The following is a 14986-nucleotide window of genomic DNA, read 5'->3' as shown; positions in this document are numbered from 1 at the left end:
TTAAATATGTATTGAGTATTGCATTATTTAAAATTTAAAATAACGTTATAGTTTGTATATAGTTAAATTCATAAAATAAAATCTAAATTAATTATGAAACAAACCATCTTTATTTATTTCAAGTAAACTTCAAAAGATATTATTTGGGGAAAAAAAAAATTTCTTGTTAAGCATAAAAAGACTCTCATTATAAGATCTACAAGAAACTATTCGGTGCTTAGCAATAACCCTAATGGTATGATCTTGAAGTACTAATCGCTTTTTCTTGTACGTAATCATCAAATTATGGGTGACAAACAACTTTATAGTGCTAATAATTTGCAGTGACAAAGGAACTAATAGCTACCAAACTAGAAGCCTTGTTGGCTATTGGTGCTATCCAAGGCTTGAAGCTGTAAAATTCCTTTGTGAAAAATGAAGGCAAACAAAAGGAAGACAACAATTTTAACGTGGTTCAGCCATAAAAGCCTACATCCACGAGTCTATATTATTTTTTAAAAGCAATGTTACAGCTACATATTATTCCATGGATATTAAAAAAAAAAAAAAAAAACTATGACAAATACAAGATAAACTAATAAGTGACTGTTAAAAGAAACAAAAGGAAGTGCTACAAATCTGATTATTTTGTTCCAACATTATACAAAATCAAAACATCATTAAGTCATGATGCCTTCCAATAGGGTCACTGGCCCTCTGTACCTGCATTCAAGGAGGACAGTTATCCCTCTAAATCTTTGAATTAAGGGAAATCATTTCTATGTATAAGAAGAAGTTTTGGTTTTCAAAATAGTAAAGGGGATTCATAGTAATGCAAAAAGGTTCAATTTTCGAATCCTAAACTCATTAAATGTTTTATCGAAATGGTTATCCTGGTACTTGAGAGATAGTTAAGATTATAAACCACTAAATAATTCCCAATAAAATAGTTAAGCCTATGTCTACATCAAAGTCATCAAACGCATCTCTATAAAAAGTACTGAGTGTAAGTACAATACCAATAATCACTAATGGTAGAAATCACCAAATCGAAAATAGCTTAAATGTCATTCTCATTTATGTATTTTTCAACAAACATTTTGAGGGGGGACAGGAAAAAAGAGAGCATATTTTGTATCATAGAAAACAAATTAGATGAATCTTAATCATATGAATAGTACCATCATGTATTCAAATTTCACATAGCATTAATATTATCAATTTCGCTAGAACGAAAGAAAGTACCATGACAAGCACATAGCATTGTGTTGGATATATGATCCCCCTCCCTCCATAAAGGTTTGGAGGGGGTGTTAAGAGCAACAAGTACTGTGTCATGAACAATTTACCTGTAAGTTGAAGTCTTTCTTGGCGTCTTCTTGTTCTGAGGAGCTTGTCTCTAATCAAATGCAACTGAGCTACAACATCACTAATGTTCATCCTTTCTCTTGGAGATTCCATAGAACAAGAAACTCCAATTCCAAATATCAAAATCAAGCACTCCAGAATTTTGGGACATCCTATTCGATTTTGAATGTGAGTGTCATTTGTCCTTGTTTCAATATCTTCTCTTTCCAAAAGAATAATAGGATCCACAATGTTGATCACTCGTTCGGGCAAAGCTCCTCTAACGAAATCATGAAGGTTCAGGTCGTCTTTGAAAATGTTATCAGTGGGTCTTTTTCCTGTGAACATCTCCAATAATAATATACCATAACTGTAGATATCACCAAAAGTTGACACCTCATTTCCCATACCATATTCTGCAATTGCACATAACATTTAGAATATGATTGATCTAGTTTCATATTAAAATAATAATAATATAATAGCACAACTTTGAAAGATATTTCTATCGGCATATAAAATGAAAAAAAATAAATATGACAAGTAGAAATTTTTTATAGGACATGCTTCATCTTCTAAAAGGCTTCCTTAAGTTATTTTCATGCTTCAAATTAGCACACTAAAAAAATATTATGAAAAGAAAAGTATTAAATGTTCAAAAATGGAAAAGATATTCACCTGGAGGAGCGTAACCAACTGTTCCTTTTAATCCGATAGAGCTTGATTGATTAGTGAAACACTCTTGGGTGGCCTCACGAAGGAACCTTGCTAAGCCAAAATCACCAACATGTCCAATCATTTCATCATCAAGAAGAACATTGCTAGGCTTGAGGTCACAATGAACAATTGGTGAATGACAACGATGATGAAGATATTCCAATGCATTTGCAACATCAATAGCAATATTCAGTCTTTGAAGAAAATTCAAATTGGTTTGTTCTTCAGTAACCTCATTTATTCTTGAAATCGGATGCAACCACTCATCTAGGTTACCATTAGTCATGAACTCGTATACCAATGCTTTGAAATCATGACCTTGATAGTCAACACCTGAACATGCTGTGAGTACCTTTACCAAATTCCGATGTCTGATATTTCGCAAAGCCTCACATTCAGCAATAAAACTTTTTGAAGCTCCATGCCGCAAAAGGTTGAGCACCTTGATAGCAACTTTATGTCTGTCATGATCAAGAATTCCTCTATATACAGATCCAAAGCTACCCACACCAATTAAATTAGTGGTAGAGAATGCATCTGTAGCTTTTAGGAGACTTTGGTAAGATACATTCAATATTAAATTTCCTGAATCTTTTAAAATTCTCTCTCTCCTTTTCCTTTTTAAAGTGCGGAGAAGTAAAAATAACAATACCAAAGTTACTCCAAGAAGGCTAGAAACTATAGAGATTATTAGCTTCAAGGAAAGAGTCAATTTCCTCTTCTTATTGTATTTACATATAGGAAGATCAAACTTTGGCATGCCTCCACATAACTTACTGTTTCCCTTAATCATAGCTGCACTTATGTTCTTGAAAACTCCATTTGTTGGTACCTCCCCTTCGAAATTGTTATAAGACAAATTCAATAATTTCAAGAAGATAAAGCTCTCCAAAAATTTTGGAATATTGCCAGAGAAATTGTTTTTAGAAAGATCTAAAAGTTGAAGGCCCCTTAATGATTTCAAAGATGAAGGAATGACCCCTTGAAAGAAGTTGCTTCTCATGGCTAGATATTCTAGTTTTACACAGCTACCAAGACTTGTTGGAATTTTTCCAAAAAACATGTTTTCAGAAATATCCAAGTGTCCTAAATTTTTTAAATCTGTGAAATCTGTAGGAAGGACACCAGTAAATTTGTTGGCTGACAAGTCTAGAAAAATTAGTGAGAATGAGAGACCAATTACTTGATCTGATATGGTACCATTGAGATTGTTTTTAGCAAGACTCAATTGAATCATATTTTCACACTTGCCTAGACTTGAGGGGATGCTTCCTTGAAGATTATTATCTTGTAAATACAAAGCTATCAAAATGGTTAAATTTCCAAGAGAAGATGGAATGTTCCCAAAGATACTGTTTGCAGATAAATCCAAATGTCGTAACTTACGAAGCTTTCCAATTTCAAAAGGAATATGACCTGATAATTTATTATTCCCTATGTCTAGTTCCTCCAAATCGGTCAAATCTCCTATTCCAGTAGGAATGTTTCCAGATATTTTATTATTATTTAGAAGCAGATAGATGAGAGTAGTTGAGAAATTGGCAATGCACTTGGGCAACTCTCCCCCAAAGTTATTGATGCCTATCTCTAAATCGGTTAGATATGTAGAATTTGTCAAAGAACAGAGAAAACTCAAGTCATTTGCCCCTCCATTTCCAAGCTCGTTTTGATAAATGCTAAAAAATGATAAAACATATAACTTCTCCAAAGAAGGAACTCCTCCTTTTAGATTATTTATGGAGAGGTCAAGTAGATCTAGATTTGAGGCATTAGATATTGAAATAGGGATAGGTCCAACAAATAGGTTGTTGTAAATGTTAAAATTTTCGATATTAGGTAGAGTGATACCCATGTCCGATGGAAGATGCCCTTGGATTTGGTTGAATCCTACATCAAACCCTTGCAACGAAGACAAATTGAAGATTGAAGGAGGAATTGTTCCAGACAACCTATTTGTACTGGCAGCAAAAACTATAAGTTTCGTCAATTGGCCAAAAGAAGTAGGGATACTCCCACCCAAGTTATTATCCATTGCTCCAAACTTTTGTAGAGAGGATAAGTTGCCGAAAGAAGGTGGGATACTTCCTGTCAAATTATTTACTTCAAAATTAATAAATTGGAGTTTTGACAAGGTGCCAAGAGTTGTAGGGATTTCCCCATCCAAAAGGTTGCGACCGAAATTAATGTATTTGAGGTTGGTGCAATGGGATAAATTTCTTGGAATTTTGCCGCTGAGTGTGTTATTGTACATTTCTAGGATTTGCAATCTGCGTAAATGGTCAATTTCTGAAGGAATTTCATTACGAAAGCTATTGCCTGGGAGTGATAGATTCTTCAAAAAACTTAAATTACCAACATGTGGTGATATAGAGCCTACCAGTTTCGAAGATTGTAGGTCCAACTTAATGACCCTCTGATGTCGACGGCCACAAGTAACCCCTCGCCATTGACAAAAGTGGATGCTATGATTCCAAGAGCTCAAAACCTGGAGAGGATCGGCAGTGATCTTGGCTTTGAACTCAAGCAACGCCAACCGGTCCGTCTCATTATTCCCGCCAACAACAGAGGTGACTAACAAGCCACACCACCAGAGAAGGATTAAAGCATGCATGAAAAAAGAAGATGAACTCCATTGGGAAAGCCCCATCTGCCAGTTGGTACAAGTGTTTATTGTGAGGGAAGGCTAATTTGGCTGTGTATAGAAGAATCTCATGAACTCCACTGGGAAAGGCCCGTATGCAATATAGTTGAAGAGGCAGTTGGTACAAGTGTGTATTGTGAGGGAAGGCTAATTTGGCTGTGTATAGAATCTCAAGAAGTGGCAAATTTATAAGGAGAGCGAGAGAGAAGAAATTTGGTGCGAGAATTTTGGTATGATCATCTATAATTGATCAGACCGTGTACACATGATCCACGTGGAATGCTATAGTTTTGCCCCCTTTATATTAAACCAAAGGTGTGTTTATTTGGTGTATTTTAAGTTTTAACAATTAAGGATTTGGAAGTACAGCGTCCGTACTCGTCTGAGCCCAAAATACACGTTTCAAGCGTGTGGGATACGCTGAGGGAAGAAGAAAATTGATTGAAGAAAAAGAAGTTGATTGTACAAAAGTCAAAAGTTGGTGTGCTTGCATCTATTGTGACTTGATGTAAAGAGTGTGAAAAGAAAGAAAAGGAGAAAAAGGTGTAAAAATAAAAGGAAAAGTCATTCGGTCATTTGCTGCAGAAGAGAGAAGAGTGAAGAGGATTAGGATCCGGTGCTCACATAGTCACATCTAGTTCTAATTCTACAAGATCGTGCATGACGGTTAATGGGTCTCGGGTCTCCGGTCTCTACGTGACCACATTCATTTTTTTTCTAAATTTTCATTGCCAACTATATTCCAATCCATCGAATTCTTATGAAGAAATTTTTAACATAGCAGGAAAAAAAAAAAAAAAAATTAAAGCTTCAATTGATTATTATCAGCAAGGACAATTTTTTTTTTTTTAGATTAATAAATTCTTAATCTTCACCCAAAAGACCAAAACCCACGTTATTGTATAAGAATATTGGTGTTGATAAGGTTTTAATTTTCAGTTGTGGAATGCTAGCTGTTTGATGGATGTACGAAATGAGAGAGAAACAATTAAAAAATTAAAAAATTTTAAAAAAATAAAAAATAAAAAATATATTATTATGTGAATGCTTTTGAAAAATGGCCTAAAAAGAAATAAATTTTTATATTCAAATAAACAAAATTTTTGCATGAGATATATTTATTGAGTAATGCTACAGTTACAAAGTATTTTACAATATTTCTACAAAATGTTAATGTGACCAACTGCTTATTGGTTTTCATCTAAACTTACTATTAATATCACTTTTTTCTTTACCAAGAATTACTCACTACATTACAAATAATTACTTACTTTTTCCTTTACCAATAATTACTCATTACATTACTAAATATATTACTTTTTCCGGTCTCTCGTCTCTACATGATTAATGTGGAATGCTATAGTTTTGCCCCCTTTAGAGCACTCACAGCAGTGGTGCTAAATAGGTATAATGCTATATTTTTAGCTTAAAATCACAAAAAACATCATGTAGCAGTGGAGCTAAATCTAAAAGATTTAGCTCCACAGCTACAGTACACATCTATATTTAGATGTGTACTGTAGCACACAGGTAAAAAAAAAAATTATTTTTTTATTACATTCCTCTCTCATCTCTCATTTAAATAATCTTTTCCCATTTCTATCTCTCCGGCTTCTCTCTTCCTTCTTCTTCCTCAATTTTTTTCTCTCTAGCAAGCCGGCCACTCCCTCATCCCTCAGATCTCCGGCCACTTCCTCAGCTCGCCGGCCACTCGCCGGCCACTCCGTGCCCCATCGCCGACCCAATCCGTGACCCATCGCCGACCCAATCCGTGCCCCACCAACCAAGCTCGCCGACCCAATCTGTGCCCCATCGCCCAATCCGTGACCCATCGCCCAACCAAGTTCACTCTCACCATCTCACCATCTCTCAAGCTGACCGACGCCGTCCCAGCCGAAGCTCGACCCACCGCCGTCCTAGCCGCCGATCGCCTCAGACCTCGCCGTCCCAGCCGCCCATCTCTCAGACCTCGCCGTCCCAGCCGCCCATCTCTCTCAAACCGCCTCAGACCTCGCCGTCCCAGCCGATCCACTTCAGGTCAGTGAATTTTTTCATCTTTTTTTTTTTTTTTTTTTTGATGAATTAGTTAATTTTTTCATTTGGGTGTTCGTTGTTGTGGCTTAATTTTTCTGGGTTTGTGTCATCATTTATGGTGTTATTTTGTGGTGAAAAATGGTGTTGTTGGGTCAGTGAATTTTTTTTTTTTTTTTTTGAGGAATTAGTGAATTTTTTCATTTGGGTGTTCGTTGTTGTGGCTTAATTTTTCTAGGTTTGTGTCATCATTAATGGTGTTATTTTGTAGTGAAAAATGGTGTTGTCGGGTCAGTGATTTTTTTTTTTTTTTTTTAATGAATTAGTGAATTTTTTGGTGGCAGCGGCGGTGCGGCGGCGGTGGCAGCGGTGGCGGCGGTAACGGTGGCGGTTGAAGTGGTTGTGATTATTGTTTATTGTATAGGATATATTATTTTTTGTAGGGGATATATTATTTTATTGTAATAGTTATATTATTTTATTATAGTATTTATATTATTTTATTGTGTTAAAAGTTAAAATAGATCCACTGCTGCAGCACGTGTGTAGGTAAAATAGATAAAGTGGTTTGTTGTGATGCCAAATAGCTATAATTATTGCTCCACTGCTGTGGATGCTCTTATATTAAACCAAAGTTGTGTTTATTTGGTATATTTTAAGTTTTAACCATTAAAGGTTATTTGGTACATGTATTTAAAAATTAAAAATTATTATTTAAAAATATTTATAAAAATATGTGTTGATAAAAAAATATGTGAAAATACGTATAATATTATTTAAAAACTAAAATTTATTGGTTGAAAACACAAACTAAGCCTTTCAAGTATTTTGAAGTGCAACGTCCCTACTTGGCTGAGCCCAAAATACACGTTTCAAGAGCGTGTGGGACACGCTGAAGGAAGAAGAAAATTGGCTAAAGAAAAAGAAGTTGACTGTACAAAAGTCAAAGTTTGTGTGCTTGTATTTATTGTGACTTGATGGGAAGAGTGTGAAAGAAAGAAAAAAAATAAGAAGGTGTAGAAATAATTTAGAAACCATTCTCTCCCTTTAATTCAACCCAATTTGAACATATTGCAAAGAACAAAGTTTCCTCTAAACTAATTTAAAAAAAACCTTTGCTCGATTGCAAATATGTGAACCCAAGAAAAATAGTTTCTTCCATGATAACCACACTGAGAAAAGGACTACATATTTTCTCATTTCTCTTCTCTTCCTCCTTCCTCCAGCCTTTCCAAATAGATTGTAAATTTCTCTAAATACCTGATTCTTTCCACACCATAGACCCTACTTCCCACATGGGTGCGCAGTAATCCTTGCCGGACTCCTGGCGCCACATTAGCCCAAACCCACCTTCCCCATTCCATCATCAATTACACAATGACTCGCTCTCTCACTATAACTCACACAAATTAGAGAAGGATTTTACTAATGTGTGTTCGAGAAGGATTTTACTAATGTGTGTCTTAAGGGCACACAATAGTAAACTAATTTTGAAAAAAATTTATCGAGAATTGAAAAATTTTTGACAACTTTTTTAATTCTCAATAAAACTTTTTCAAAAATGAATTTGTTAATGTGTGTCTTAACGGTACACATTAATCAGACTCATTAAAAAGCAAGAAAGAAAATAAAGAGCGAGGGATATGGAGGTCAAAATCAAAGGACCTAACGTTTGACATGATAGGGTGTTTTAGTGGGGTCCAAACGTATCATAAAAATATTTTATATAAAAGAGAGAGAGAGAGAGATGGAAGGAAAGAGAGTGATGGGAAGTGCTAGTGCGTGTAAGAATCCAAGTTAAGAAAGAGAGTAATGGGAAGTCCTAGTGCGTGTAATGAGTGCGTGTAAGAATCCATTGATGGGAAGTGCTAGTGCGTGTAAGAATCCAAGTTAATCAAATGAAACAGGGACTCCCACGCTCAAAAACTGTCACTTTGGTAGCAAAAAATACTGTTTATGTACGGTTTTGATACTGTTTATATACTGTTTATGAGACCTACAACCACTTTATTAAAAAAAAAAAATTAAAAATGGCCTCACAGTATTATTTATACATTTAAAAATTATTTTGTTACAGTATTTTTAGCAATAATTAATTTTCAGTAACAATAAATTGTATCCAAACAGACCTTATATATCAAAGAGTGTCTCAGACAGTCATCCATTGGTTTTTTTCTACATGGCCACATTCAACGTTCTACATTTTTTTGGTGAAATACATTCAACGTTATACATGGCCACATTCAACGTTTCTTTATGACGTGCTTGATGAATTGACGGGTCTTGCTAGTCAACCATGGCCACATTTATTATTCAATCCATCGTATTCTTATGAAAAAATTTCTAACATAGTTGGAAAAAAAAAAAAATCAATGCTCAAGTTGAATATTAGCAATTTTTGTTGTTGCTAAGAGGTACAATTGTTTTTTTTTTTTTTTTGAATACAGACTAAGTTTGATTTCACTGCTTAGGTGCTCAGGGAAAGGCACATATTTACAGTAAGATAGGGAAGAACAAACTGGCTACAAGGACTTGAGGGATTATAGAAATATTTTTTTTTCTTTCCTATTTTCTTTTTTTCCCCTCCACTTAATAAGGGACATTTGACAATAAAACAAAAGGGAGGAAACTGCCCCTATCGACCTCATTTAATATTGGACAAATTTTTTTTATTTCAGACTCTTCCTCTTTTTTTTTTTTTCTTTTTTTTTTTTTTTAATTTATTGATAGTGAATTATGATAAATTTACCATTAGATTGAATTTTCTTATTATTTCCTTTATATTTGCAAATTTTCAAGAAAATCAAATATCGATAACTATGTCATAAAAAAAATATCTAAATTCATGTTTTTGTAGTTTTAACTATGCAAGCTAGAGCTTGGAGAGCTTGGAGAGCTCAAGTACTTTGGGTAGATTAGGCTTTGATGGTCTTTTTGGTATCCTTGTACAACTTATTCACTAGTGGATTATTTCGGCTTGGAGGACCGTAAAGAGGTTTGTAAGCCAAGTTCTTTTCCCTACAACCCTTTACATATTTTCCTTGCATATATATGTTCATCCATGCAATTTTTGAGAGCTTTGATTAATTAATTTGCTAATCACATATATTTCACATTAAGTGTGTTTAAATTAAAAATAATCAAGCCAAAACTTAAATTTAGGGGTCTAAACTAGCTCTAGTATTTATACAAGTGAGCTTTTAATAGGTATCAGAGCGATTACATATGTTTTTGTTTAATTACCTAAGTGTGATCCTTGACCCTTTGTGTTAATTGTTATGTATAATGCTTCTTTGCATGTTGTTGATGATGTTGAATGTAACATGCCATGTGTTTATGAAAATGCCTCTATGAGTGTTTATCCTCATGCTTGTGATGATACATTGCATGACTCCTTGGGTGGTGTTAAAATTGTTAACGTCAAACTCTTGAAGAAAAAAGCTTTGAAATTTGAAGAGATATTCAACAATTTTTTGGGTGAAAATGATGGTTTGATTGCTAAACTCAATAAATCCAACAAATTGGTTGAAATGTATAAGAAACTTGCTAAACATTCTCTTGAAAAATTAAAAGAGTTTGAATGTTTGGACTTAGATGCTAAACTTATTTTGTTTAACAAACTTGTTGATGATCTTAAATATGAAAATGAATCTTTTAAGATGCATGCCAAGTGTTTCATTGTCAAACCTAATGATAAAAAGGAAGAAAATCTTTGTTGCAATCTTCTTGTGAAACCCAATTTTGTGCCTATTATGAGTTCTATCTCTAAAGACAAATCTATGTACATACCTCCACATAAAAGAAATCCTAAAGTAGAGAGAAATCAAATAAGCTAGTGAGGCTTGACAGTTAAATCGGGCTGTATTGCGAGATCCAGGAAGTTAGTGAAGACAAAATTCTAAGAAGTCTGTTGATAGCTAGAGCTTGGAGAGCTCAAGTACTTTGGGTAGATTAGGTTTGGATGGTTTTTTTGGTATCCTTGTACAACTTATTCACTAGTGGATCATTTCGGCTTAGAGGGCTGCGAAGAGGTTTTTATGTCTAGTTTTTTGGTTTTCATCTTTGATAATACATCACGTGTTATCCTAGGTTTGCTATTCTTTTCCATACTGCCCTTTACATATTTTCCTTGCACATATATGTTCATCCATGCAATTTTTGAGTGCTTTGATTAATTAATTTGCTAATCACGTATATTCCGCATTAAGTGTGTTTAGATTAAAAAATAATCAAGCCAAAATTAAAATTTTGGGGTTTAAACTAGCTTTAGTATTTATACTAGTGAGTTTTTAATAGGTATCAGAGTAAGTGTACTTGTTTTTGTTTGATTACCTAAGTGTGATCCTTGACCGTTTGTGTTAATTGTCATGGATAATGCTTCTTTGGATGTTGTTGATGATGTTGAATGTAACATACCATGTGTTTGTGAAAATGCCTCTATGAGTGTTTATCGTCATGCTTGTGATGATACGTTGCATGACTCCTTGGGTGGTGTTAAAATTGTTGATGTGAAACTCTTGAAGAAAAAAGCTTTGAAATTTGAAGAAAAATTTAGCAAGTTGTTTTGTGAAAATAATGATTTGATTGCTAAACTCAATGAATTCAACAAATTTGTTGAAATGCATAAGAAACTTGCTGAACAATCTCTTGAAAAATTAAAAGAGTTTGAATGTTTGGACTTAGATGCTAAACTTATTTTGTTTAACAAACTTGTTGATAATCTTAAATATGAAAAATGAATATCTTAAGATGGATGCGAAGTATTTAATTGTCGAACCTAATGATAAAAAGAAAGATAATCTTTGTTGCAATCTTGTTGTGAAACACAATTTTGTGCTTATTATGAGTTCTATCTCTAAAGACAAATCTGTGTACATACCTCATAAAAGAAATCATAAAGTAGAGAGAAAGACTCTTAAGTCAAAACATTTGTTTTGGCCTCATCCTAGGGATTTGAATGGATCTAAATTTGTTCTTACTTGCCACCATTACGGCGTGATTGGTCATATAAGACCCCAATGTTCTCTCATTCACAAGGTTTATGTTTGTCAATGAGGAGGGGGTTTACAGAATCTCTATCAATACAATGAAAGAAATGGAAAAGAAAGATGGGAAATTGATTTTTCTCAAGGGAAAGCTCCATCTTTTCATACAAGTGCTTGGCACGCCTCACGGTTGTGTATGTGTGTGCACTGGTAGATGTGCAGTGGATAGGTACATAACAGAGTACAGAGATGGTGTAGAGATGGTGTAGCTCGTGACCTGGTCACCCCCTAAGGTCACGAGGTGCACATCAAAAGTACCTGCCATGTGGATCTTTCATGCAAGCTAGATCACGAGTAGGTCACCTTACAGGTTGCGAGATCACTGGTTGATGTTGCTTCAATTCTTCAAGGAGAGGCTCAAGTACTTTACCCCAAAATATATGAAAACCTAGAAAAAAGTACATCAACATTAAAAGCATTACTTACAAACTTTTGTCACTGAATTAAATCAACAATAAAACATTACTTCTTAATCTCCCCCTTTGGCTATTCTATGACAAAACACACCTATACAGACTCTAGACTTAGAGTTCGTTTGGGAATAGCTTATTTAGCTAAAACTGAAAACGTTTTGCTGAATGTACTATAGATAAAGCTAAAAGGTAGCTGAAATAGTACAGTGGGACTCATGAATAGTACCAAAAAGTAAAATGAGGCCCATGAATGGTACCAAAAATAAATTGAATAGTAGCAAAAATAAGCTAAATAGTAAAAAAAAACTGGCTTTTTAAGCTAATGCCAAACATGACTGTAATGTAAGTTGGAAACCTAAGACCAACAAGGGACTCACACCAAAACTCTAAAGACTAAAACCAAGAACTTGAACTTAGAACCAATACCTGAAACACTTGCATAAAATAGGTTAGACCCTAAAGTTTAAAATAGTAAGTATAAAGGCAGGAATAAGTAACAAGTACACTACGATCAAGTATGATATGAATGGTATGTGTTATGTCCTCATGAGTACTTGAATGAAACTCTTGGATGATAACTGGAAGTAACGGAGAATCCGAGTTGAGATAAATCCGACTCTTAAAAAATAACACTCCTTCCTTGAATTCCCATGGACCAACCGCCTCCCCTTCTTGAACAAGCTTGACAAGATACTGCAATTTCGAGTTGGTAAGTACCTCCTCCTTAATGGTATCAAGCCATCTCGGAACGGGAGTGGAGATTGCCGCCAACTCTGCCTTTTCTTCCTTTCTTAAGAGTGTGTCAGCCACTACGTTCTCTGCTCCTTTCCGGTATTCGACCTGAAAATCATATCCCATTAACTTGGACAGCCATTTTTGTTGAGCATACGTTGTGATCCTCTGCTCCCATAGAAATTTAAGACTACGGTGATCGGTTCTCACTATAAAGGTTCGACCAAGGAGGTATGGCCTCCACTTCTGAACAGCCAACACCAAGGCTAACATTTCTTTATCATACGTAGAGAGTAATAAATTCCTCCCCTGTAGTGCTTGACTGAAAAAAAGCAATGGGTCGCCTCTCTTGCATTAAAACTCCGCCAACACCGCTCCCTGAAGCATCGCATTCTACCACGAATGCGTTTGCGAAATTAGGAAGAGCCAACACCGGTGCTTGCGTCATCGCCTCCTTAAGATCTTGGAAGGCCCTTTCCGATGCAAGAGTCCATGCGAAAGAATCTTTTTTTAACATGTTGGTCAGTGGCGACGCAATTTTCCCATAATTGCGAATGAATTTTCGATAGTAACCTGTGAGCCCTAAAAATCCTCGAAGGGCCTTTGGAGTCTTGGGTTTCGGCCACTCCATCATGGTAGCCACCTTTTGCGGATCCACCGATACCCCCTCTACATCTATCAAATGTCCTAGATACTTGATTTGTGTTTACCCAAACTGACATTTTTCCTTCTTTAAGAACAGAGTATGGCTCCGCAAGATGTCTAAAATGAATTTGACATGTTGCAGATGATCTTCCCAAGAACTGCTATATATCAAAATCTCATCGAAAAACACCAATACAAATTTTCAAAGGTACCTTTTAAAAATGTCGTTCATCAAGGATTGGAAGGTGGATGGCGCATTGGTCAGTCCGAATGGCATCACAAGAAACTCATAGTGCACATGATGAGTGCGGAAGGCAGTTTTTGAAATGTCAGGAGGATGGACCCGTATTTGGTGATAACCGGAGCGCAAATCCAATTTAGAAAAATACCTCGCGGCATGCAACTCATCTAGGAGTTCATCAATAACCGGAATTGGGAATTTGTCCTTCACTGTGATGCGATTAAGTGCTCGGTAATCAACACACATTCTCCATGAACCATCGCTTTTTTTGACAAGCAAGACGGGTGATGAATATGGACTGTTACTTGGCCTCACGATACCAGACTTGAGCATCTCTTCCACTTGTTGTTCTATCTCTGTTTTCTGAAAGTGAGGATACCGATATGGCCTTACACTAACTGGTTCGCTTCCGTGTACCAATGGAATACAATGATCATGAACTCGTGATGGTGGTAGACCTTTGGGCTCCTTAAAAAGATCTTGAAAAGAATTGATGAGGCTAATGAGATTCTGATCTGTGAGGGTGTCGGCCATTTTTTCCTTCTCCCTTATGGCAATGGCGTGAAATTGTATGAAAGCACCATGCTTGCTCCCTTTCAGTATTCTTTCCACCTTACTCCCATCGATCTGCTTGTGTGGGTTAGTCATCCCCTGCAAGGAAATTCTTTTCCCACCATATTGGAATCTCATGAGTAATTTAGAAAAATCCCATTCAATCATCCCCAAGGTTCGAAGCCATTGTGCTCCCAAAACCACCTCGTATCCTTCTAACGGTAAGAGATAGAAATCTATATCAAGAGTAACCCCTTGTATCCGAACTTGCACTCCAGTGCATCTTCCTTTGCATGAGATCCGTTCACCACACGCAACCTTTACATTAAACCGTTCTTCCATGTTACATGTCAATCCCAATTTTTTTGCTAACCTCTCTTCAATAAAGTTGTGGGTGCTCCCTGAGTCTATCAGCACAACCAGTGATTGTTGGTTGATGACCCCATGGATTTGCATGGTTTGAGGAGCCGGGGAACCCGCCATGGCATGCAAGGAAATCTCCAATTCGTCACTGTCTTCCTTTTCTTCGATATCTCCAATTTCGTCACCGCTATCCTCCTCTGGCTAGCACCCTTCAATCAAAAAAAGCTTCTTACACCGATGCCCAGGAGCAAACTTCTCGTCACAATTGAAGCAAAGGCCC

At 35.7% G+C, this 14986-nt stretch overlaps 1 protein-coding gene across 1 annotated transcript; it reads right to left on the bottom strand.

Annotated features, from left to right (window-relative positions):
* Nucleotides 1-570: 570 nt before the first annotated feature.
* On the bottom strand, nucleotides 571-4854 carry LOC112021260 (probable LRR receptor-like serine/threonine-protein kinase At3g47570). The gene is made up of 3 exons (XM_065781600.1): nucleotides 2005-4854; nucleotides 1329-1742; nucleotides 571-702 (listed from the first exon to the last, which is right to left on the bottom strand). The coding sequence occupies exons 1-3, from the start codon at nucleotides 4688-4690 to the stop codon at nucleotides 686-688; spliced, it is 3117 nt and encodes a 1038-aa protein (XP_065637672.1). The 5' UTR covers nucleotides 4691-4854; the 3' UTR covers nucleotides 571-685.
* Nucleotides 4855-14986: the final 10132 nt, after the last annotated feature.

This window comes from Quercus suber, unplaced genomic scaffold (assembly GCF_002906115.3).
Source record: "Quercus suber isolate HL8 unplaced genomic scaffold, Cork oak 2.0 scaffold_272, whole genome shotgun sequence".
Taxonomy (NCBI): domain Eukaryota; kingdom Viridiplantae; phylum Streptophyta; class Magnoliopsida; order Fagales; family Fagaceae; genus Quercus; species Quercus suber.
This window is presented reverse-complemented; position numbering and strand designations above follow the sequence as displayed.